This window comes from Equus asinus, chromosome 3 (genome assembly GCF_041296235.1).
Source record: "Equus asinus isolate D_3611 breed Donkey chromosome 3, EquAss-T2T_v2, whole genome shotgun sequence".
Classification (NCBI taxonomy): domain Eukaryota; kingdom Metazoa; phylum Chordata; class Mammalia; order Perissodactyla; family Equidae; genus Equus; species Equus asinus.
This window is the reverse complement of record NC_091792.1, coordinates 106,993,251-107,016,373: the sequence shown is the minus strand read 5'-3', so window position 1 is coordinate 107,016,373 and position 23,123 is coordinate 106,993,251. Positions and strand designations below refer to the sequence as shown.

At 33.9% G+C, this 23,123-nt stretch overlaps 1 protein-coding gene across 2 annotated transcripts; it reads left to right on the top strand.

Annotated features, from left to right (window-relative positions):
• The first annotated feature begins 4,631 nt into the window (after positions 1–4,631).
• Positions 4,632–19,449, top strand: LOC106835119 (alpha-S2-casein-like). 2 transcript variants are annotated; one of them, XM_044766712.2, is made up of 18 exons: positions 4,632–4,694; positions 6,120–6,146; positions 7,146–7,169; positions 7,252–7,293; positions 7,686–7,712; positions 8,823–8,849; positions 9,279–9,302; positions 9,583–9,609; positions 10,618–10,641; positions 10,738–10,782; positions 12,202–12,330; positions 12,861–12,887; positions 13,870–13,896; positions 14,641–14,664; positions 14,756–14,800; positions 15,683–15,811; positions 16,609–16,653; positions 19,171–19,449. In XM_044766712.2, exons 1-17 carry the CDS (start codon positions 4,644–4,646, stop codon positions 16,618–16,620), a joined length of 711 nt encoding a protein of 236 aa, XP_044622647.1. In that variant the 5' UTR covers positions 4,632–4,643; the 3' UTR covers positions 16,621–16,653; positions 19,171–19,449. The 2 variants fall into 2 exon arrangements, with proteins under 2 accessions (XP_044622647.1, XP_070362685.1); XM_070506584.1 differs by having other exon boundaries at positions 4,635–4,694; positions 15,683–15,776.
• Positions 19,450–23,123: the final 3,674 nt, after the last annotated feature.

Genomic DNA, 23,123 nt, shown 5'->3' with positions numbered 1-23,123 from the left:
ATTCCAACTTAAATTTTTAATTTGCACCTCTTACTTAACTTTTACAAAACTAAGCTCCTGAGGTTTTCTCCATAAACCAGCTCCTCTGTGATCAAGCCAAAGATCTGGAGTAAATATACAGTATTCCATGTGATCGAGCCAAAAACTAGAGTAACTATTGAACTTTTCCTTTCTCTGTCACCTCATTTCTAATCTATTAATGTCTATTTGCTCTAATTTTTGAAGTATGTCTAGAATATGACAATTTCTCACCACGCCCACTGCTGCCGCAGTCACATGTCTACATTATTACATAGACTCCAAAATGGTCATATTTCTTCCCTCAATCCGTTCATGATCAAACAAACCATGTATTATTTATCATGTGTTCATCTCTCTCAGTGAGTTAAAATATAAGTTCCGTGAGAGCAAAGATTTTTCTTTTTCTTTTAACTTTTCTATGGCTTTCTTCTAGATCTTAGAACAATTCCTGGCACATACTAGGTACCCAAAAATCATTCACTAAATAAAGTAAAGAATCTCAACTACATTTTCAATTTAAATATCTGTCCAAATATTTTGTTCATAGCATATATAAAAAGTAGTTTGAGTACATCAAAGATTTGGGAGATCTTTTCACAGATGGGTTTAAATTTCAACTGGATCTTCATGAACACATGGGATGGACATTTACAAGGCAAATAATGTAATGGAAAGGCATTCCAGTCAGAAGGAATATGGGACATTTCATGGTGTGCTCTAGAAAGATTGTGAATGAGGTATAAGACATGTCAACAAATGTGGCAGAAATACTCTTGGGAAGATTTTGAATGACTTTGAATTTTGTGTTAAATATCTTGATTGTTACCTTAGACAGTATAAGAGACCATAGAAATATTTTGATTCAGCAAAATTACCTGTTACAGATATTTTAGAAAGAAAATATTTGTGAGGATGCTGTGGAAAATGCATTTTAGAAATAACACGTATGAGATTGGAAGATCCATTAGGAAGCTGATCATGATTATCTACCCAGTGGAAGACAAACTGGAGCAGAAGCAATGAATAGAAGAGATTAGGAGGAAGAAGCCACAAGTATGAAGTTTTCCAAGAAGTTTGGTGGTGAATGAAAGGAGAAATGGCACAGACTGATGAGATGGTATCTGTAGAATGAAGGAGAATTGAGGATATTGTAGGCTAAGCAAAGGAACAAGTACAAACAAAGTAAGTCAAACTAAGAGGAAAAGGGGATAAACAGGAAGCAGGAAGGAGGAGCAGCTGGACTCACAAAATGTGAGAAGGAACTCAGAAGAGATACTAGAGAGTCACAGAAATGAGCAAGCATGATTGTCTGGTTTCCATGGTCTTAGAAATTAAAAGCGATGAGTAAGAGATGAAACTGTTACTGCTAAAGTAACCAAGTAGCCCTGATGGCCTGCGGAAATTAAAGTGTTTACTTCAATATCCACCAAGTGTCAGGCCAACCTAAGTGGCAGATTTGCAGTGATGAAAAGCCAGATTTCTTCTCCAGAGGACAAAGTTATTTAAATAGTTGCATAAAATATAAGATGGGTGCTAGACAGCAGTAAAGGAGACATGAAAATCAGAAACAGATTAAAATATGGCAGTTAAGTGAAACATAATCTCATGGAGAAACAGCTTTAAACTGTTAAATACCATGTGTAGTAACTGGTCTTCTTCAGTCTTAAAAATGTAATCACATGTGTGGTAAATTTTACAAAAATTTCTACACAAAATTACTAGGAATTTCAACATCTTGATGCTTAAACATTAATGCTTTAGCTAACCAGAAGACTTGGTTTTTCCATATAATTCATTTTCCAATAAATATATGAACCTAGAAACTAGTATTTTCTCCAGAGAGCTCAAGTTGGCTGCACTTGAGCAGAATCCAGCTGTGCTTGTGTTCTGTCCGGAGACACAATATTTTTAAACAGTTTTAATTCGTTGACAATCAATATACAGAAATGTTCCACACAAATTATGAAACATTTAGCTTATCTAAAAAAACGGAAGATGTGGCGTAGATATTACATGTCAAAATTGAATGGAGCTGAGTCCCAGCTTTCCCCTTCACACCAGGCCTGCCCTTTCAGGAAGGCCACAGTCCCCACAACCTTACTTTCCTTAAACCTCTGCCTACTTTAGGCTCTTATATTACCTGCGTGGTTGCTACAACCACTTCATTTCGCGACTTCTGAAAAAGTAGGTGCCATATAGATACCAATTCATTTTTCACAAATTATTGCTAATCATTACAATTTTATAAATTAGATTAAATGTGATTATTATTATTTTGCAGATTCAGAAACTACTGAGAGAAGAAAGGAAATGCTTATGAAAGTTACCCCGAGTTAGCAGGAGAGCTGAGTTTCCCATTATATCACACAGACTTGCCTATGATAACCATATATTTAATGCTGGCAGACTATAAGCAATGAAGATGGGAAATATATATTTTTACGTATTACTGACATTTTAATTAACATATCCAAAATGTTATTTTAGATATTTACTCAAGATGTTTTAGACTGGAAGACACACTGAGGTGCCTCTAGGAAAAAAATAGAAACTTATCCTGAACTACATTAATAGTTTGTGACACAGGTGAGTCGCACAAACGTGAAATGTAGACGATCACTATACATTATAACATCCTCATTTCCTGTTATCATGTTCTAAATCAACCTGAGTGCAAGCACTCCTTGGAATCTATGGTACAAAAATTGGATGGAAAAGCAATTTCTAATCATCATGACTTCTTAGAATTCAAACCCTTTTTGGGTATTTTAGACCACAAAATTACCATCTCACGGAGGAACAGGGTTTAAATAGTGCTGCGATAATTTGTCTCAGATCTCCCACTGCCTGCACTTTCTTGTCTTCCATTTAGGAAACAGGGTAATGTTTTCATTTATTCTTTTGTTATTCTATATGCCTTGTAATATTGTAAAACCTAATAACATTGTTCTAAAAATATTTTTAAAGAAACTAATGTCAGTGTGCCTTAAGAGGCTTTGAAAAATTGTTTTATAACTAATGTAAGCTACTGCTTTATTTTCTTTTCAGTGCTTCTGGATACAATTAACATAGAGACACTGATAACTTTATTATACTGCTCTATTTTATGATGAAGTGCCAAAGTCTTATTTTAAGGACAAGTTCATCATAACGAGGTTTTTGGAAATGCAGGGCAATTCATATTTGATGTGTGGCCTCCTGGATCACTTTCTTCATCTGTTAATCAGACACATTAACCTAACATAATTGTTCTGGAGACTAGAGATAATATTTACAACACAACCAGCACACAGTCTCTGCCATATAGTGGGTGCTTAGTAACTGCAACTGTTTCTGTATTTCTCATGTATCAACATGCTAAAAGCATTTCTTTAACTCTCAGTTAACATTTGTCCATGTTCCAATATTTTATCCATGGAAAATAAAATGTATAACTAAAATTGAGGTAAGGCACTATGTATAGTAAATTTATTTCAGATTTTGAGGCAGTAATATGTTTATAATCTTATTTAAAAACATTGTCATTGTGAAATGCTTCTAAAATTAATACCATACACATCATCCTGTAAGAGGAAACATATACGTCTGAGAATTTTAGTAGGAATGAGAAATTAAAAACAAAATTAGGCAATGCAAATCTTAAGACAGAGAACAATGCCTGTATGTACACATTCTCTAGATGTGCATAGATATGGACCACCAGCAAATTTAATACTGTTTGAGTAAAATAAAATCTTGCCCTTTAAAAGTAATTAATTTGTTTATAGAGCCAGAGAGTAAAACACTGTTATATATCAAAAGTGCATTAGAATAACTTTATTTCACTTTTCAGTTCTCTGTTTAACCACAGGAAAGGTTGAGTTAATATGTGGTCAGAAAACCTTGTGGACTTATGTGCAGTCACAGCACTAGAGATTGGGCTGGAAGGGATCTTAGAAATCAAGGATCCTTCATCAAGTGCCTCTTATGCTAGATATCTGAAATGAAGGACAGTGGTGTTCAGTGACTTGCTCAAGTTTCAGCAGCCAGTCCCTGGTCAAGCTGGGACCAGCAGGCCTGTTGGCCCTCACACAGTATTACTTCTACCTGCTACTTCTCTTTATGAGGGAGCCAGACTGCATGTTGTGGCAGCTCAACCGAAATGTGTTTAAAGATTAGTTCCTCTTGTATTTTGCATTTCAGACAGCCATTCTTCACAATATTGAGGAAGAGTTGTAAATAATGATACCTAATAGATTATAGTTATTTTTTTCATCAGTGTCTGGAATAGTACATGGCATGTGATTGTAAACATTCATTGAATAACTAAGTGAATAAATAAATTAACCAGTTATACACAAGGCCAAGAATCCTACTAACTTGCTATATCAGAAAGGAACTTCTACATTTTAGAAACCAAGATTTACATTATCTTCTGTTCATAAAATTTCTCTGTTTAAAGAGCTTGTCATATTCATAACCATGTGTTTCTCAATGAATTTGAGTTCATCAGTCTTCATGCTTCTTTCCCAACTATCTGGAACAAAGATAAATTCATACATAATTAATGAGGAAATATGCATTTTAAGGAGAGTAAAACCATTACTGATTTGCTGCATATCTATTTTACAGGACTAATAACCATGAAGTTCTTCATTTTTACCTGCCTTTTGGCTGTTGCTCTTGCAAAGCATGTAAGTATAACGAGACGTTTATGAGTTATGTCATTCTTATTTAAATGTAAGAAGCATAAATCTTTTATGCAGACAGTGGCAGGGATAGGCAGCAAGGAATAGAGACTAGTGTGTGAGCTTTAAAACCTATAATCAAAGATAGCATTGGCCCGGCCTCCACAAGATAGCAAGATGGACAAAAACATTTTTGCTAAAGTATTCTCTTTGTAGGGTTGGGAGTTTTTAGTTATAAGTTAAAAAGCATACACTTCCTTCCATATATATTTGAATTTACTGGGAAAATATTTTCACTCCAAGAAGAATTTCCAAAAGGTAAGAAATATAGTATGCCATAAAAAGGATATCTTTGAAAGTGCAGGAAAGCCACAGATAAAATGTAAATTCCAAAACCATCTCTTAAGCAAGTGTCAGAATTTCATCATTCTTGATTACATAGTTCTGAATCCGTGATGTTTAGACAGGAAACAGAGATGTGTTGAAAAGTGGTAACTTTGAAAATTGCTTGCCAAATAACCTAATGCAAAATAGTCCCTTAGCTTCTCAAAGCATCATATTCTTCTAGTTAGAATGTGGTAATAATATTCATATCATCAAATGATAAGGATGGACTAGATACTTCATGTGAAGTGCTCTGAAAACACACACACAAAAACAAATGTATGTAATCTATTAATTTCCTCAGGAGTAGCTCTCAGATTTTTTCCTTACCCTGCAGCCCACACCACCAATCCCTCTCTCGTACCCAACATCGCACTTCCCACAAGTGCACCAGATCCTCAGCGTGATCAGCCTTCTCTGCTTCTGTGTTTCCATATCTCACACATAGATCTTGAAAAGTTTTTGTTATTTTTTAAAGTTAGAGCCAATGTAAGAGCATAGCGAGGGTAAGAGCTCCATTTAGGTAAATAGAAAAAAAAAAAAAAAGGAATGCTTTGATGATGAGTCTTACGCCAAACTTGACTGTTTCTTCTGTTTATAATCCACTAGTCTGAACCGCCTTTCTCCCTTTCTCTCTAAATTAGTAATTGTCATCAATCGTTCCTTTAAAGTTAGTTAAATCTAACAATTAACATGAACAACATGAAATATAATATCATGGTATTACAACATTTTAAGATTCTGTAGCACACCTACAGGTATATTCTATTATATTTTGAATTGTGACTGGATTAATACCTAAAAACTGAGAACCCAACCACTTCCTAAAAGTGAGAAATATATTGTCATAACAAGGATTTATTTGAAGTATAGGATGATTTGCTTATCTATATTATAGGAAACATTCACCTAAACCCTAAATATTCCCAGAAACAAATTTCTAAGTCTCTTCCCACCAAAACAGCAACAACAACAACAGTGAGGCCACTTGGCATTTTAAATAAACCATAAAACTGAAACTTGCATTTGTTTTTGTTTTTTATATAGAATATGGAGCATCGCTCCTCCAGCGAGGTAAGACATTATTATAAACATAAAATCCTTTCACCTAGTAAAAACATAATAGCCCCAGAACTAGCAATTTTTTCACCAGTAAGTCTAGAGCTATAGAGTCAGAGAAAATTGGGAATGCTGCCATAAAGAAATATATATGGAGGAGTAAAGACCAAAAATTTATGCATTCGAATATGAAGACTACATTTGTGATTTTTTTTCCTAAAGTACTCTCAATAGTAATGATATTAGCTCAGAAGTCATGATGAACATTCTATCTTGTGAGGAGAGTGGCAGGAATCCATTTTACATTTCTGCAATCAAGACTCATTCTTTTCTGGATCCATATTCAGTGCTAATTTCCAAATGACTTCCTGGCCGTGGGTGCATAACAGGTGCCCAAAGACATCTTTAGTGTCACATAAGAATTTTCTTCTTTTACTGTGATATATTTCATCTCTCTCTCTCTCTCTCTTTTTTTTTTTTTTTTTGCTGAGGAAGATTTGCCCTGAGCTAACAGCTGTGCCAATCTGCCTCTATCTTCTAAGTGGGTTGCCACCACAGCATAGCTGCTGACTGACAAGTGGTGTAGGTCCACCCTGTGGAACCGAACCTAGGCCACTGAAGTGAAGTATGCTGAACTTAACCACTAGACAACAGGGCCAGCCCTTCATCTCTTTAAAAGAGACAAAAACATAAATAAGAAGAAGAAGAAAAATTGAAGGAAATTGGAACTTGTATGGAGAAAGTAGACAATCTTCTCTTTCTTCTCTGTGGATGACATTTGGGGAAACTTGATTCACTTATTCATAACCCAAAGCACACTGTAGAATGAGTTCATTATCTGGAAGAGAATATGTTAATTATGTAGAGGGAGTGAAACTTTGGTCAACTTTGTTCTGTAACTCAGGCAAAGATTAAATGTTATGTACCCAAGAATAATAGTTGTAGATTGATACTTCATTGCTAGTATGAATACAATTTAGGTAAATAAGTTATATTGTTTTCCTTTTTTCTAAGGACTCTGTCAACATCTCCCAGGAAGTAAGTCCTAACTTTTTAAATTACATATATTTTAACTTTTTTATTTAATCAAGGTTATAAAATAAATTTATTTATTTTATAGAAATTTAAGCAGGAAAAGTATGTGGTCATTCCTACCAGTAAGGTAAAGTTTAATTATTTGAATTATTAATCTTTCATTAATGAGATATCTTTTCCTATCAAACATGGGTCATTTTCTCATTCACCCAAAAATAAGCATTACTTTTAACTATGATTATGAAAATGACGATGCTTTCATTGCTTTACCAAAATACTATGGACTAATCATGAAGTGGATCCTAGGAAAAGATTTGTGAGCCATTTGTGAGTCACATTATTAAATCAGAATGTCTTTGAAAGAATTTTTTGCTAATGGTCCATCACTTTACTTGTCTTCCCCTATTCTGTAATCTTTTGGCCACAAAATTGTATTTTCTTTGCTATCACTTTGTGCCCAAAAATGTTATACTGCCTTTCAGTAAACGCTATATCCCTGTTGGTTTTGTTTTCTTTTAGGAGAGTATTTGTTCCACATCCTGTGAGGTATATATTTATTTCTAATCTATAGAACAATATGAAGTAAAAATATTATAGCACTTTAAACCAAATTGAAATTAGCCTGGATTTGGAAAATATATTCCAATTCAGTCAAATTTGAAAACGAAGATTGTTTTAAAAGAATTAGACCAAAATTACATCCTTTCATAAAAATTGTATGAATAATTCATTGAAGAAAATAGATTTTTGCATGAATCAATTCCCAGAGTTTATGAGGAATCAAGAGCTTGTCTTTTAGTGGTTTGCTTTCTTAAAAGCCCCAAACCTAACATTTTCTTTTTTAAAATTCTTTTCCTATTGCAATATTTTTCTTGAAATTGACTCATCTAAACTTAAATCAATTTGTTTATCATATAAACAATATATATTTACTACCAAAAGCACATTAGTTGGCCTATTGATATATTTTTCCTAATACAGTAAACAGAATAAACAATGATGATTAAAATAAAAAAACAAACTTATCCATGCATTGCCTAAATTAATCTTGTGTATTCATTCATTCCTTTGCCAAACATTTATTGAACAAAACCTGTATTCCAAGTACTATCTCAATCTCTAGGGATGCAATAATTAACATAACCATCTCTGGGGATACAATAATAGATGGAATAAGTAATGACAATAAATACCACTGGTTGCATGTTATCATCAAGTGGGAAATTCTAATATAATTCATACAAAACTCATACAATGAAGGGCCAGCTTGGTGGCGTAGTGGTTAAGTACATACGCTTTCCTTTGGCAGGCCAGGGTTTGTGGGTTTGGATCGTGGGCACGGACCTATGCCCCGCTATCAAGCCATGCTGAGACAGCATCCCACATATAAAATATAGGAAGATTGGCATAGATGTTAGCTCAGCGACAATCCTCCTCAAGCAAAAAGAGGAAGATTGACAACAGATGTTAGCTCAGGGCCAATCCTTATCACCAAAAAAAAAAAAAAAAAGGACGGACACAACTCATACAATGAAAATGAATCCATTCTAATGCTTCTCTTTATGGAATAGAGATTTTTGCTTTGTACAGAGGGAAATATTTTATAAACAATACTGTGGAGGTAATAAATCTAATTCTTTTTCTTCTCTCTTTAAGGAAGCCACAAGGAACATAAATGAAATGGTAAGAATATTTTATTTATTTGAACAATTTTTGATATATATTACCAATATGTAACATAATATTAATGGCATCTGTAAATTTCCTTTTTTAATAAACTGGAAAGAGATTTATAAGTTGTTTAAAAATGACAGTTTTTCCCTGTCCCCTTTAGTCATATCTGCCTAAATTGGTTCATATTTGATATTGTACAAATAATGTAGAATTGATGAAAATTTTGAAATGAAACATTTTGAGTCGTGTTATTACTTTTACACAGAATGAGGGCTCTGATGATAAATATTTTAATTTAATGAATTCCTAATAAATGATATAATTTCTGAGGAGTAGTGGCATAGGCCCCAAACATTCAATTATTTGACCCTATTTATGTAGTACAACTTTAAGGCTAAATCATGCAAGTTAAGTTAACTCTCCTTTTCTTCCCATAAGGAATCTGCTAAATTTCCCACAGAGGTAAGTAATTTTAATTCACATAAAATGAAATGCTCTGGAGATTCTTCCATTTAATTATAAGATCATTTTCATCTCTTCCAATTGTTTTCCAAAGGTAATTAATAATGAACAACAAAGAAACCTGCTTATATTACTTTTATTTCAATTCTTTTAACTTATCATATTAATGATTATGTAGGTAATATGAGACATAGCCCAAATAATCACTAACATTCAAGAATAATGCTGAGGATTTCTTCTGGTCACCAGATTTTGATTATATTTATTATTATTTTTCAAGGTATATTCTAGCAGCTCATCTAGTGAGGTAAGAGACCTCTTCTTTTAACATCAAATAGCAAGTTCATCAAGAAATAGCAGATTTCCAGCAAAGGGTGCATTAATTTGTCATTAAAGTCACAAATAGGGTAAGCATTACAGAAATCATTTGCCCAAACTTAATGTCATTTGGGGGAGATTGAAACTGACCATGTCCACCATGGTGTACACATGGTGCTGACTGTGCATATCTGACTCCAGAGGAAAATGCATTTTAAAGCAAGCTAACATTAAATCAAGGGCCTACCATTTGCCTTTGACATAGTTCTGTCCTGAAAAACCTCTCAATATTGCTTAGGGGGGCAGCGGTTCTCACAATGTTTCCCCTCACCTGCGGCCTCAGCATCATCTGGGCATTCAGATGCAGTTTAAAATGTGAGAACCTCTCGTTTCAGGGGAGGTCAGCAAGGGAATAGACAAAGGTGTGTAGGTCACTGGTACAAGAATCACCTGCTGTCATAGAAATTTCCTGTCAATAAGCATGACAGGAAAAGGTGTCTGGGGAAAAAAAGCATAGCTGACGCCCTAAGCCTTGTGGCCTGAGGCACAGCCTGAAGTCTTCCTGCTCCGCGTCTAGGAAGCAGGCTTTACTCTTTCTCTAAACTGCAACTCTCTCAGAGAGCCAAGGGCCACTGATAAATAACAATTGTGTCCTCTAGAAAGAGTATGCAGGATGTAGGTTACCATGCACCTCACCAAGCCTACTTTGTAATTTTTTTGTCACTTGTCTACACTCTGTAGGCATTTGATATTGTACAAATAATGCAGAATTGATGAAAATTTTGAAATGAAACATTTTGAGTCATGTTATTACTTTGACACAGAATGAGGGCTCTGATGATAAATATTTTAATTTAATGAATTCCTAATAAATGATATAATTTCTGAGGAGTAGTGGCATAGGCCCCAAACATTCAATTATTTGACCCTATTTATGTAGTACAACTTTAAGGCTAAATCATGCAAGTTAAGTTAACTCTCCTTTTCTTCCCATAAGGAATCTGCTAAATTTCCCACAGAGGTAAGTAATTTTAATTCACATAAAATGAAATTAATATCATCTATCAGTGTTTTCTCTTTGCCTATTTTTATAGCAAGTGCTCTGTTTTCTAAACAGAGAGAAGAAAAGGAAGTGGAAGAAAAGCACCACCTAAAACAACTGGTAAACTTCTCATACAAATTACCGTTCCAAGTAAACCATCATATCATGGCTGTTTCTTCTCCTAAATGCGCACATAATGCATTCTATCCCAATGAGATATTTACCCTCATTTTACAGAAATATAATTTTTCTATTTTGTTACTTTAATTTCCATCTTATCAAATTTGTGGATTTACATTTTTTTAAAAAAAATGAGTGTTGAGCAATTATCCAGCTTATTTTGAAAGAGTTACAAACCTCAGATTTGTTTCAAGTTTAAATGATGTGAGTTTGATACCGACATAATTGAAGTATCATGTTAACGCCCACTCAACTTCTTTTTGACAATGGCATCATAGACAGGATATCTCAAGAGCAAAGGTGCAAGCCATACATGCAGAATTATATTAGACAGTATGTACACAAATTATGTGAAAAATGTTTGGAATACAGAAATAGATGCATCTACAAAAGGTGACAATTATTATGATCATATCCCTACACACAGCAGACATTCATTTTAAAACTTTTATAACAGAAACAGCCTCTCTGAGCACTTAAAAATAGAAACTTCTTAATAAAATCTCTCTTTTTAGGAAATTCTAATTGCTATAAAGGTTGTTCTTATACTTTGTCAAATGCTTCCAGTAGCATTCTCCCTCTGTACTACTCTTAATCTAAGTATGGATTCATCCAATAATTATTCCAAGGCAATTCTAAAGACCAAGTGACATTCTATATATCCATTTATTTTCAATCTCTATGGTATAAAAATTCTCCTTAGGAAAGATGCCATTGTGATTTCATATTTAATCTGTTAAAAAAAAATTTAGAGTTTGATCAAAGGCTCCAGAATTTACTAGAATATTTTTTAGCCTGATATATAGATATATAGATGATAGATAGATGGATAGATAGATAACTAGAGATATATAGATAAATATAACAGGCACTATGCAAACTACTCTGTCTATTGTCACAGATATAATCCTACATGGTGAGTAACGCTCAGAGAGATTAAGCAATCTGATCAGGGTCAAGGATTCCAGCACCCAGGATCAAGCGAATTAAAGTTCAGTTCTATCCAACTCCAAAGACCAGACTTCTTCTCACACATGTGGAAAAGAAATGACAGACATTTACCTTGTAATTCAGGAAATTTTCCTTTTCCTTTTTATACATACTTTTGTTTTTTCACATAGGTATTGTTCTGGAGGCTTCAATTAATCATATAATTTTTTTAATTCTGCAATTTACTATAAATGTAGACACACAGTAAATTTTATGTGCCCAAACTATTCTTTTGTTAAGTAAATTAGCCATCATTTATAAACTATCTAATTAAATAAAGTTCTAAGTAATTTAGCTCTCCAAGATCTTCTTGCCCCATGGAGGAGATTCAATGTTGGAGCAAAGATTGATAATTTCTTTTCTTTCTAGAACAAAATCAACCAGTTTTATGAGAAGTTGAACTTCCTCCAATATCTCCAGGCCCTTCGTCAACCTCGGATTGTCCTGACCCCGTGGGATCAGACTAAGACAGGGGCCTCCCCCTTTATTCCTATTGTGGTGAGCGCTGCTTTTTGTCGTTTGTGGTTTTGCTTTTGGTTCTGTTTTTCTTCTTTGTTTTTGGGGAGGGATGAGCTAAGGATAAAGATATGTAAAATAGCTAGAGACAAAATGCCCAACAAGTTCTAACTCAGAAAGTAGAACAATTGTAAAGAAAATCTTATAGTCCAGAAATTAAATCATAAACAATATAGTCCAGATATAGTAATAAATGAAAGTAACAATAATGACAAATAAGTAATTTCATTTAAATTTAACATATGTGTCCTAAATGTTGCTCATATTTTATTTTGCTTGGTTCTTCCAACAATTCTCTAATGCAGGAGGGGATAGAAATCATTATCTTCATGTAACGAAAAGACTGTAATGTAAGAAAATGCAAGGAAGTGAAGTAACTCACACGACTTTCAAGTTCTTTCTTCCAGTTTGTTTCACGAAACAGTTTTGTCTTAGGGAAATTTTTCTTATATGAGGAATAAATAACAAAAGTCCTCTTGTCTTGGCCTTTTTTTTTTTTTTCTGGGATACAGAACACAGAACAGCTCTTCACCAGTGAGGTAAGGCATTTTACTACAAACACAATATCTCAGTAACTAGCAAGATATTATACACTTATTATGCATTGTACTAGAGTCTTTGAACTCTTTTTCTAAGCAATAATTCTCAATTTAGAAAATATGGTAGAATTGGAACTTCAGGTCTCTCAGAAAAATTTGTGGATGGCAGAACAGAAATGCACACATCCAAGGATGTAAAGATTAGATTTGTGCTAGTGGACTTTACCAAAAATTTTAATACTGCTTTTTTTTAAAGTCACCCATTAATATTACTATCACACCAGAAGACGTGTACATCTTAAATTTTGTAAACAGAGTGGGAAGAATCCAGTGTATCATTCTGGAATAAGGACTCTAGTTCACTCAGATCCATACAAAGTGCTATTGTTCCAATGTCTCCCTGCACGCATATCACAAAATACTAAAAACATTTTCGCATCACCTAGAAAACTTCTCATTTTATTCCTACTTACTTCATCTCTGAGAATGAGTAAAAGTCTAAAAGAGAAAAGAAAAGAAAAATGGCAATTTTATAAATAGGATTCAAATGTGTCATTTCAATTTCTTTTAAGGACTCTACCAGCTTCTCTCAGGAAGTAAATCAAAACATTTATATAACTGTATTTAAGAAATTACTTTTTATTTTTGTATGGCTATACAATAAGCATTACTTATTTTGTATAAATATAAGCAAGAAAAGGATGTAGTCACGCATGCCAGTCAGATGAAATTTACCTTTTTATTGGTTCCCTGATGAGCTATGTCATTCATCACTCATTTAAGAGACACATATTTAGCAAGTACTATGTCCCTCCATGCTCCTGGATCTTGAGGATACAACAGCGATTAAAAGCAGCAATAAAAATAAATTCAATTTTATTCTTCTATAGAAAAGGGGTTTTTCTGTATACATTCAAGAGGAAATTATGTATAACCAATATAGTGAGAATGAAGTGTCTAATTCTTCTTTTATTTCTTTAAGGAAATCCCAAAGAAGACTGTTGATATGGTAAAGTATTGCTTCTATAAAAAGCTATATTTAATTAATATTTTCAAAAACTAATATTAAAATATTAATAGGTAGGCACATCGGAAATACTCTTCTTTTAACATGAGTGATATTTTTAAGTTACTTAAAAATACAATGTCTCTCTACCTCTTAACTTTATTTCTCTCACTTGTCCTGAATTCTTTCAATTAAGTCCTTCCATGTAAGCAAGACCCTTCCAAGTAGCATAAGTTTTATATGATTTCCACTGTGTCTTTCTTTTTCAAAAAAATCAGATTTTTACTCCTTTTGGAACTTGAAATTTTACTGCAATCTTTCTTTTTCGCCTGTGGCCACTAATAAAAAACAGGTATTCCCAGAAAAGTCATGCAGGCTTTGCCACATACCTCAGCTGATCTGATTAGCTTTTCTTTCTTCTCTCTCCTTCACTCATTCTATCTTTCTATTTTTTGCATGTGCCTATACTCCACAAGAATTTGTACAATATAGATAAACGAAAATTTTCAAATAAAACATATTTGCAATAAAGTACCATTATCTTAACACAGAGAATGCTCTGATAATGAATATTTAAACTCATTTAATTCATAATAAATTTCTATAAAGCAGCACTTTGTTTCTTGGAAGCAGTGGCTTGGCCCTGATTTATTAAAACAATTAGCCCTAGTTGTCTGCTATAACGACTTAGACAAAATTACTGGTGGGCTATCCAAGTAAAGCTGATTCTCATTTTCTTTCCCCAAGGAATCAACTGAGGTAGTCACTGAGGTAAATAATTTTCATTCAAACAAAATTAATTAAATATCATCCCATAATATTTTCTTTTATATTTATCATGCTTTGCTTTTGTTGTTAACAGAAAACTGAGCTGACTGAAGAAGAAAAGAATTACCTAAAACTTCTGGTAAATTTTCCATAGAAGCATTTATAACACAACCAGACTCCTCTTAGACACTGTTGAATTGCAGTCTTCTCAATCTCAATAACAAAAAAGCGTTTTTATAAATTCTCATTTTCACAAACGTCTTCCTTATACTCTGTCAGACTGTTCCGAAAGCATTCTCCCATTGTACCAATTGTATCATCGCCATATATCCACCAAACCATTATTCCCCAGTTATTCTAAAAACCCATTGATTATCCATTTTGTGAAAACAGGAAACTATTCTGAAAGCAGATGCCACTGTACTTAATTCCAATTTTAATCCCTACAATAATCTATAGTCAGGTCTATATAAATGCTTCAAAATAGAACATAGAGGTGATAAATATTTATTAATCACAAAATAGATGACGTATTATGCAAAGTGCTCTCTCTCAATTCATTTACTTCTGAAAAGTAAGTGACATTCAAAGAGATTAACAATTGACTCAGTGTCACAGATTCTACTAAATTAAAATCACACATTGTCTATGACTCTAAGAACCAGGGTTTTTCTACCAGACATGGAAAAGAAAATACAATTGAGACAGTTATCTTAGTAAATTAAGAAATTATCATTATCTTGCCTTCTGACACATCCTTTCTCTGTTTTTTTTTTTTTTTTCTTCACTTAAGCATTTTGGCCATGGGGTCTGAATTAATCAAAGAATTTTCTCAGTTCTACAGTTCATTCTATGAATGTAAATATAGAAATAATTTTGTATGAATGAACATTCCTTTGATTAGGTCAGCTTAGTATCATTTAGAATTTATCTAAATAAACAAAGTTTTAGTTTATTTGGTTATGTTCTGTGTGCTCTGACACATGGGATATTGGGATAATTACCTATAATTTTTTTCTAGAACAAAATCAACCAGTATTATGAGAAGTTCACCTTGCCGCAATATTTCAAGATTGTTCATCAACACCAGACAACTATGGATCCACAGAGTCACAGTAAGACAAATTCTTACCAAATTATCCCCGTTCTGGTGAGTTCTCCTTTTTTACTTTGAATTTAAAAAGAAAATAGAGTTGTCATTTGTCATAAAAGTAAGCTAAGGAAATGAAATAAAGAAAGAAAATTCCAACAAGTTCTCAAGTAGAAACTAAAACAAAATTAAATAAAAATTTCTAGGCTGGCAATTAAATTATAAATCATATAGTGCAAATACAACTACAATAATCAAAAATAATTATACTGATAAATTGGATTTACATTGGACTTAAATTTCTCAAGTGTTTGTTTATAATATTTAAGTTTATTCCTAACCTAAACGCCTAAGAATTTAAGTAATTCTTAGAGATAGGTCAAGATAGAGAATATTATTTCCATTTTATGAAAGTGTCTGAAATTCTAAAAAGTAGTTAGACCAAGCTCTAGTTAACATTTCTCCTTTATTCCATTAAAAAAAAAGTGACTTAGGAAAAAACATTTTTTTTAACATGAGAAATAAATAAGAGAGTAGGAAATTGAACACAGAGAACAGACAATTTAATATAAACAAGATATAATTTGGAACCACAAGATCTGACATAAGTAAGCTTTTGATTTTAAATAAGTCACTCCATTTCCCAGCATAATTTTTTAATATGGTTTAGTTTTTTAGATATACAGATAGCATTTAAAGATATCTTCCCTATTATTAGAAAAAATAAGAATTTAGTATCTGCAGTTTGAATATGAGATGCCTAAAATATGTTCTAAATATTTCCATGGAGGTGTAAATATTATTTTTGTTTATTATAGACATTTAGCTAAAATATATCATTTCTCTCTCTTTTAAAGAGGTACTTCTAAGATTCTTGAATTAACTGCTGCTACTGAATTTTGGTAAGTGCGTTTAGGCCTAGAACTTAAGCTATAATTTAAGTAGGATTTTTATGTGAACACGACTTTAATGTTGTTAAGTAATGTGGTTAAATAATGTTGCTAAGCGCCGTGGCTGAGTGATTAAGTTCGCGCGCTCCAGCTCAGCGGCCCAGGGTTTCGCTGGTTCTGATCCTGGGGACGGACGTGGCACCACTCACCAGACCATGCTGGGGCAGTGGCCCACATAGCACAACCAGAGGCACTCACAACTAGAATATACAACTATGTACTGGGGGGCTTTGGGGAGAAGAAACAAAAAAAAGATTGGCAACAGTTAGCTCAGGTGCCAATCTTTAAATAAATTTTTTAACAAATCATATTTTGGCTTATGAAATATTTTGAATTTTGCTTATACCTTTTTGATTCACAAATGTAAGTTACCTGTGTAATTTGCATCCATGTGTTTTACAAGTATTTTGAAAATAAATTACAAGAAATTTTCTCTATAGCTGATGATAGCAGAAGCAATGGCTCTGGGAAGAAATCAACACTAACATAGTGTTCACAGAGATGTTTACCTGTCTGTCACCTTTGAGTTGAACTGAGAAGTTCAGACTCAGCATTTTGGTTTGGTGGAAGATATATCATATCAAGAGAGTTTCCTACATAAGCCAAGCTATTTTAAAACAAATTCTCTGGAAAAACCATCATTTTTTCTTTTTAATACACAAAACCTACTTCCCTAGTTTCTCTCTGACATTTTAACCATTGCTTTAAAGCCATGATGGAGACGCAAAGAAACTAACACACATCCGTGTTGTTTTTCATGTGGTCACCTTTTATTTTTTTTATATTTTCTTTATAGTATATAGGTTATCTCCTATCTTGGGATTCCGTCTCACTCAATTTATTTTCTTGTTCTTTCACTATGTCCTACAACAGGACAAAGCAGTTTTCAGAGAAATAAGTAGTAACACTAATAACAAGAATTTATTGAGGCCTGACAGTGTGCTAGTCACAATTCTAAAGACTTTGACTATATTAACTAATTGTGTGTTCACAGAAAAACCTGTGAAGTAGTTAATATTATCAGCTGAATTTGTGAGGAGACTGAGACCCAGGGAGATTAAATAATTTTTTTGCGATCACCCTGCAAAAATGGAAAAGCCAATGGGCTGGCCCAGTGGTGTGATGGTTAAGTTCACGCTCTCTACTTAGGGGCTTGGAGTTCACAGTTTCAGATCCCAGATGCAGACCTACATACCACTCATCAAGCCATGCTGTGGCGGCATCCCACATACAAAATAGAGGAAAATTGGCACAGCTGTTAGCACAGGGCCACTCTTCCTCAAGCAAGAAGAGGACGATTGGCTATAGATGTTAGCTCAGGGCCAATCTTCCTCACAAAAAAAAAAAAGAGAGAGAGAGAGAGAGAGAGAAAAGCCAAGAATCTAATATAGATTTCTGGCCCTGGAGCTCCAGCACTCCATTACTGATGCCAAACCACACCCAAAGTCCAGCTAGACGATTTTTTGAAAGAATACTTTTTAACTTTAGGTACATTATCACAAACTTGATTTGCTTTGTCATGTCACTTCAGCCTTCCTAATGATGAAAAAGCATCAGATAACTTCACAAAATAATCTTATGTGAGAAAAATAAAAATGTAACTACTATGTATAAGAGCTAAAAATACACTTGTATTTTATAGATAAGAATAGTCCCTTTGCTATCATTATTTATTTATTTATTCTACTTGCTTCAAAAGCTGATCACGTGTCCCATAGTGTGAGAGACCGAAATAAGATACCGAACTTATCCTCATTAAGCTGTTCTAGACAAGGACACAGAAATGGCTGACTGCTCAGTTAGAGCCATGAGAACATATGGTAGTACAAGGTCAAGTGAGGCATCACACTTAAGTCCTAAACTGAGTCTTTTCCGATAATTAGAAATAGACTAAGCGAAGTAATAGCAGAGAAAAAAGTAAGGCACAAGGTATTGAGTTGACAGAAAAACTACAAAAGAAATTAAAAAATATATAATAGGTTTCAAAGAATTTAATAATTTTAAGGTGATTTCTTAAAATATTAGCTCAAATTTTGCATAATAAAATTATTTTACTAAAATATGACTTCAGTTAGATCAAAAGGTTTAAAATGTAAGAATCAGTAATGTTTTGTATGTTTAATAAACTATTTAGAAAAGAAGAATAAATGTTCCTTCAAAACTGGCTGAAAATGTAAATACTTACCATTTAATAAATAAATATAAATATTGGTTTTGTACGCTGGATTGAAGAGCTTGACTATTAACTTTCAGTAACTCTTTAATCGTTCAACAAATAGTTATTAATATCCTACTATGTGCTAAGTATCATGCGGGGCACTAGAAAATATTAACTAATAGTAGTTATAAATAATAGCATTCTACCAGACTAGGATGGGTGTGTGTGTGTGTGTGTGTGTGTGCTGTATACATACATTATCTTCTGGAATATGTCCAATAAATAACACAATATTATCTTTTTCTTTTTAGGTTTGGCTGGAAAATCTATCTTCTACAGTTTCTTATCTACCATATTATTACATATCACCAGCATGTTTGGAGATGCCTACGAACAAGGCCGAAACATCAAGCCAAATGAAGACTGTGCAGAATATTTTCCGAATTGTTTCTACTCTTCCTGTTAGTTCATATTGAATACGCTGGGTCTGTATCATGGTTTCATACAAACTGGGTTGATGATTATTTAAGATGTTTTCACCACTCTTTCTGAGTAATAGAACCACATTTCTTTTCCCCCAAAATAAAATTTCAAATGCATTATTTGGTGTGTAATCATCATTTCCATCGTTCTTACTGGCCCACTAGGCAACTGATGATAATGTTAAACCAGGTTGGCTACCAATGAAATAACTGTACACTTTCTGGGCACTTCAATTTTACTTCTCTTAATGGATAACTTTGAATACTACAAATTATATTCTCCAATCACAGCTGGGTTCACAGTACTGTTCAGCCATCATTCCACCATCTCTCTGATTTATTCATGCTCATAATTTGTGAAGCATTAATCCCAAACCGTCGTCAGAGCCCCAGTCCTTCCCTTTCACTTCACATTGTCACACTAAAGTTAGGGAGTCAGACATTGAGAACATAAACCTTCCAAGGCTGCACATTAATGGCATCAACAAATGAAGAAACAGCAAAAGCAAATAAGTAGGTATATGCATGGGTTATAAGGGAAAACTCTAAGGGACCAAACACATCCAGAGAAGATGGAGGCAGGGGGAAAGTCAAAGGGAAGTAGATCAGGGAGAAAGGGATAAAGATGAAAGTTATTTGAGCTCAGAAATTTGTGTTAAGCATTTGGTTGTGATGGGAAGACACTGGAGGGATTTTCACAGGAGAGTGACATTATATGACATGTGCCTTTGGTGAAAAGATTGGAAAATTGGCAACTTTGACTTCATAGTCTACTCCAGTCCTTGAACCCTCCCATTGTATTCCATTCTAACCAATCCCTCTCAGTCTCACTTCTTTTCTTATTCAGGCTGAACGTTCAAGGGTTTTTCATAAGGAGGTAACATATGACATATATTTTAAAAGGGTGAAACAGGTAGAAGCTAAGAGAATTTTTCTTTGTCTTCATAGAACACTCCATCCCTTAACACTCTAATTACATTCCATTCCATCTATTCCCTATTAGCCGAAGTTCTCATATTACACAGCCCAGACTTCATTCTTATTTTAAATATTATTTTAATAGTTCAGAAAACTCTTCTGCCCCTCGGCACTTAGTCCTACCTGGAAAAAAATCCAACCACAAAACCAATCCACTCCACCCAAGCAGCTGAATCCTAAAGTAAGTATGTTTTCTAAACTTTGTTGATCAACAGAAACTATGTATCGAACTTAGTCTTCCTGGCATTAGAGTTAGCTCCCTTTCTCAACTCTCCTTAAGCTTCCAATTAATCTCACCAGAAAACAATTTCCCTTTTTACCGTAGACAATATTGAGTCCATCAAGCCTAAATACTATCTTCCTCTCTGGTATGACACTTCAATAACTTCATCTAAATCTGAACATAGGTTTCACCGTCTCCTTCAAGTCTCAAGGGGTATGGTGACCGTCCTCTAGTTCAAAGCTAATAGCTCTCTTGGCACTTTTTAAAATATCCTCTGTAATCGCTCCTTTTTAATGATGTTTATTGTGGCAAAAGTAATAATGATTTTGATATCTAAAACTGAGCAGCTATATGCACGGTAATTTATATTTTTCTCTCAGTTAACCTTACAACTATTAATACTACTATTATATCGCTAATAACTATCGTCAACTTAGAAAAAAAGACGTAACTGCCAAACAAAATGAGAGCATTTATTTGGGGTCTTAGAATTGCAATTCATGGAACACAGTTTTTGGCAGCAGCCAGAAAAGTGTCCCTCATGGATTAAAAGTCAAGGGTTTTCACTAGCAAAAAGGAAAGCCCAGAACAGTTACCTCAGTTGTTTGTTAGGGAGGATAAATTTATGTTACAGTTCATTGGCTTACTCAAGGACATCTTATTGCTACCAGAAAAAGCATATTTTCATACAGTCCTTCAGAAAGTCCTTTTTCAGCAAATAATACCCTTTTGATAATTTGGCAAGGTCAGCACAATCTCATACTTTTAAACAAGATGAAGTCCAGGGTACAAAACAGAGTCATTGTTGTCAACTCGTTTCACACTATTACATTATACCTTGCAAATGAAGAAATTGTAGTAGAAAAAGAATAAGTTGCCCCCAGGAGCACTATTCTATTTGACTAAGATGTGTTTCCTGGTAATTCTTATCATTCTCTTTCGTTAGCTCTTTCTTCTAGGTATTTTGCATAGACTCCTTTCTCCCACACAAACATTGATATTCTCTAGGGCCCTGATCTCAGCCACTTCTTTTCTAACTCTATACATTTTTCCTATATGATCTTATCCACTTTAACCATTTTAACAGCCACATACAATCAGCTGACTAAAATCAGCTCTTAATTCTCTAGATTAAGCTCTAAATTGCTGTCCCCCAATTTAGACATATATACCCAATTAATTTCTGAATGTCTCTATATATTTGATGGCTTCCTAAATTAAAATGTAAGCAATATGAAGGGCAACGTGTTGGCAGAGTTTTACTTGAATCTCCAGTAGTCAAAACATTATCTAGTATTCAGATGAATTCCATATATTTCAGACGCAATATTTTATTATAGTAAATTAAACTGGAGTATAGCATTTACCCTTTCTCCTGTTGTGATCAGTAAATAATCTTCAAGGGTTTGTCAAAGACTCTCCAGATTCAAGTTTATCTCATTGTTATGGATGGATGGCTAAAGATTTTCCTGTAACTGTAAGAGATTTAAAAACATTGAAGTAGGAAAACTCATTACAAAAGATCTGGCCATGAGTTGCATACTTATGGCAACAATACACAGCAGTATATCTTTGTTGAGTATTTCTCTTATAAACCCCTTGACATTTCCAAAAGCATAGCAGTCAGTAGAAAGGAAAAGGCATTCTATTTCCATTACTATGAAATAATAGGATATGTTCTGGTCCATCAATATTCTAAAGTCACCTACTACTTGTGGAGTATGATATTGTACACAACAAAAGAAGCCTACTCTTGTGCTTATTGCTCATGTCCATGCTTTCCAACTGTCAAACATAATCCACAGATTTCCTATCCTGTTGCACACAAAGTAATGAACTTAATACCCACGTTTTAGTGTAGCATTCTGAAATAAGGGGTTAATTAAGTTTACATGTAGCTTTTCAACTTCGTCATTCACAAAACCTAATAGATTGGGAGATTTAAATTCCAAAGGCTTTATTTTAATTTTGTCCCCGGATTACTTTTTATTTAGGCTGCATTTCTCACATTCTCTGGGGCCTACAATAGTACTTCAAAACCGTTATTTGAATGACTAAGTGAAGAAAAGTAGGAAGGAAGGAGGGAAACATATCTTCAAGTTCTCTGATTCTTTCCTGGGCTGTGTTGCATCTACTGATGAGCCACTCAAATGCGTTCTTTTTTTTTTTTCCTTCTTCTCCCCAGAGTCCCTCAGTACATAGTTGTGTATTTTAGTCGTGGGTCCTTCTAGTTGTGGCATGGGGGACACCAACTCCGCATGGCTTGATAAGTGGTGCTAGGTCCACACCCAGGATCCGAACCAGCGAAACCCTGGGCCACCGAAGCAGAGCATGCACACTTAACCACTCGGCCACAGGGCAAGCCCCCAACCAAATGTGTTCTTTTTCTCTGTTAGTAAACCTGGTTTCTAGTGTTTCCATTTGATTCTTTCTTATAGTTTCCATCTCTGTGCTGAAATTATCCGTGTGATCGTGCATCTTGTATATCTTACCATTAGGATTTTAAATATATTAATCAAAATTATTTAAATTCCCTGTTTGAGAGTTCCAACATCTGTGCAACAACTGACTCTGGTTCTGA

What these genes read in the sequence shown, in the direction of transcription:
- LOC106835119 (XM_044766712.2), top strand. Translation starts at nt 4,644, where the DNA reads ATGAAGTTCTTCATTTTTACCTGCCTTTTGGCTGTTGCTCTTGCAAAG. An exon ending in AGCATCGCTCCTCCAGCGAG is followed by an intron (nt 6,147 to 7,145) that starts GTAAGACATTAT and finishes CTTTTTTCTAAG; the next exon opens with GACTCTGTCAACATCTCCCA. An exon ending in CTGTCAACATCTCCCAGGAA is followed by an intron (nt 7,170 to 7,251) that starts GTAAGTCCTAAC and finishes TTTATTTTATAG; the next exon opens with AAATTTAAGCAGGAAAAGTA.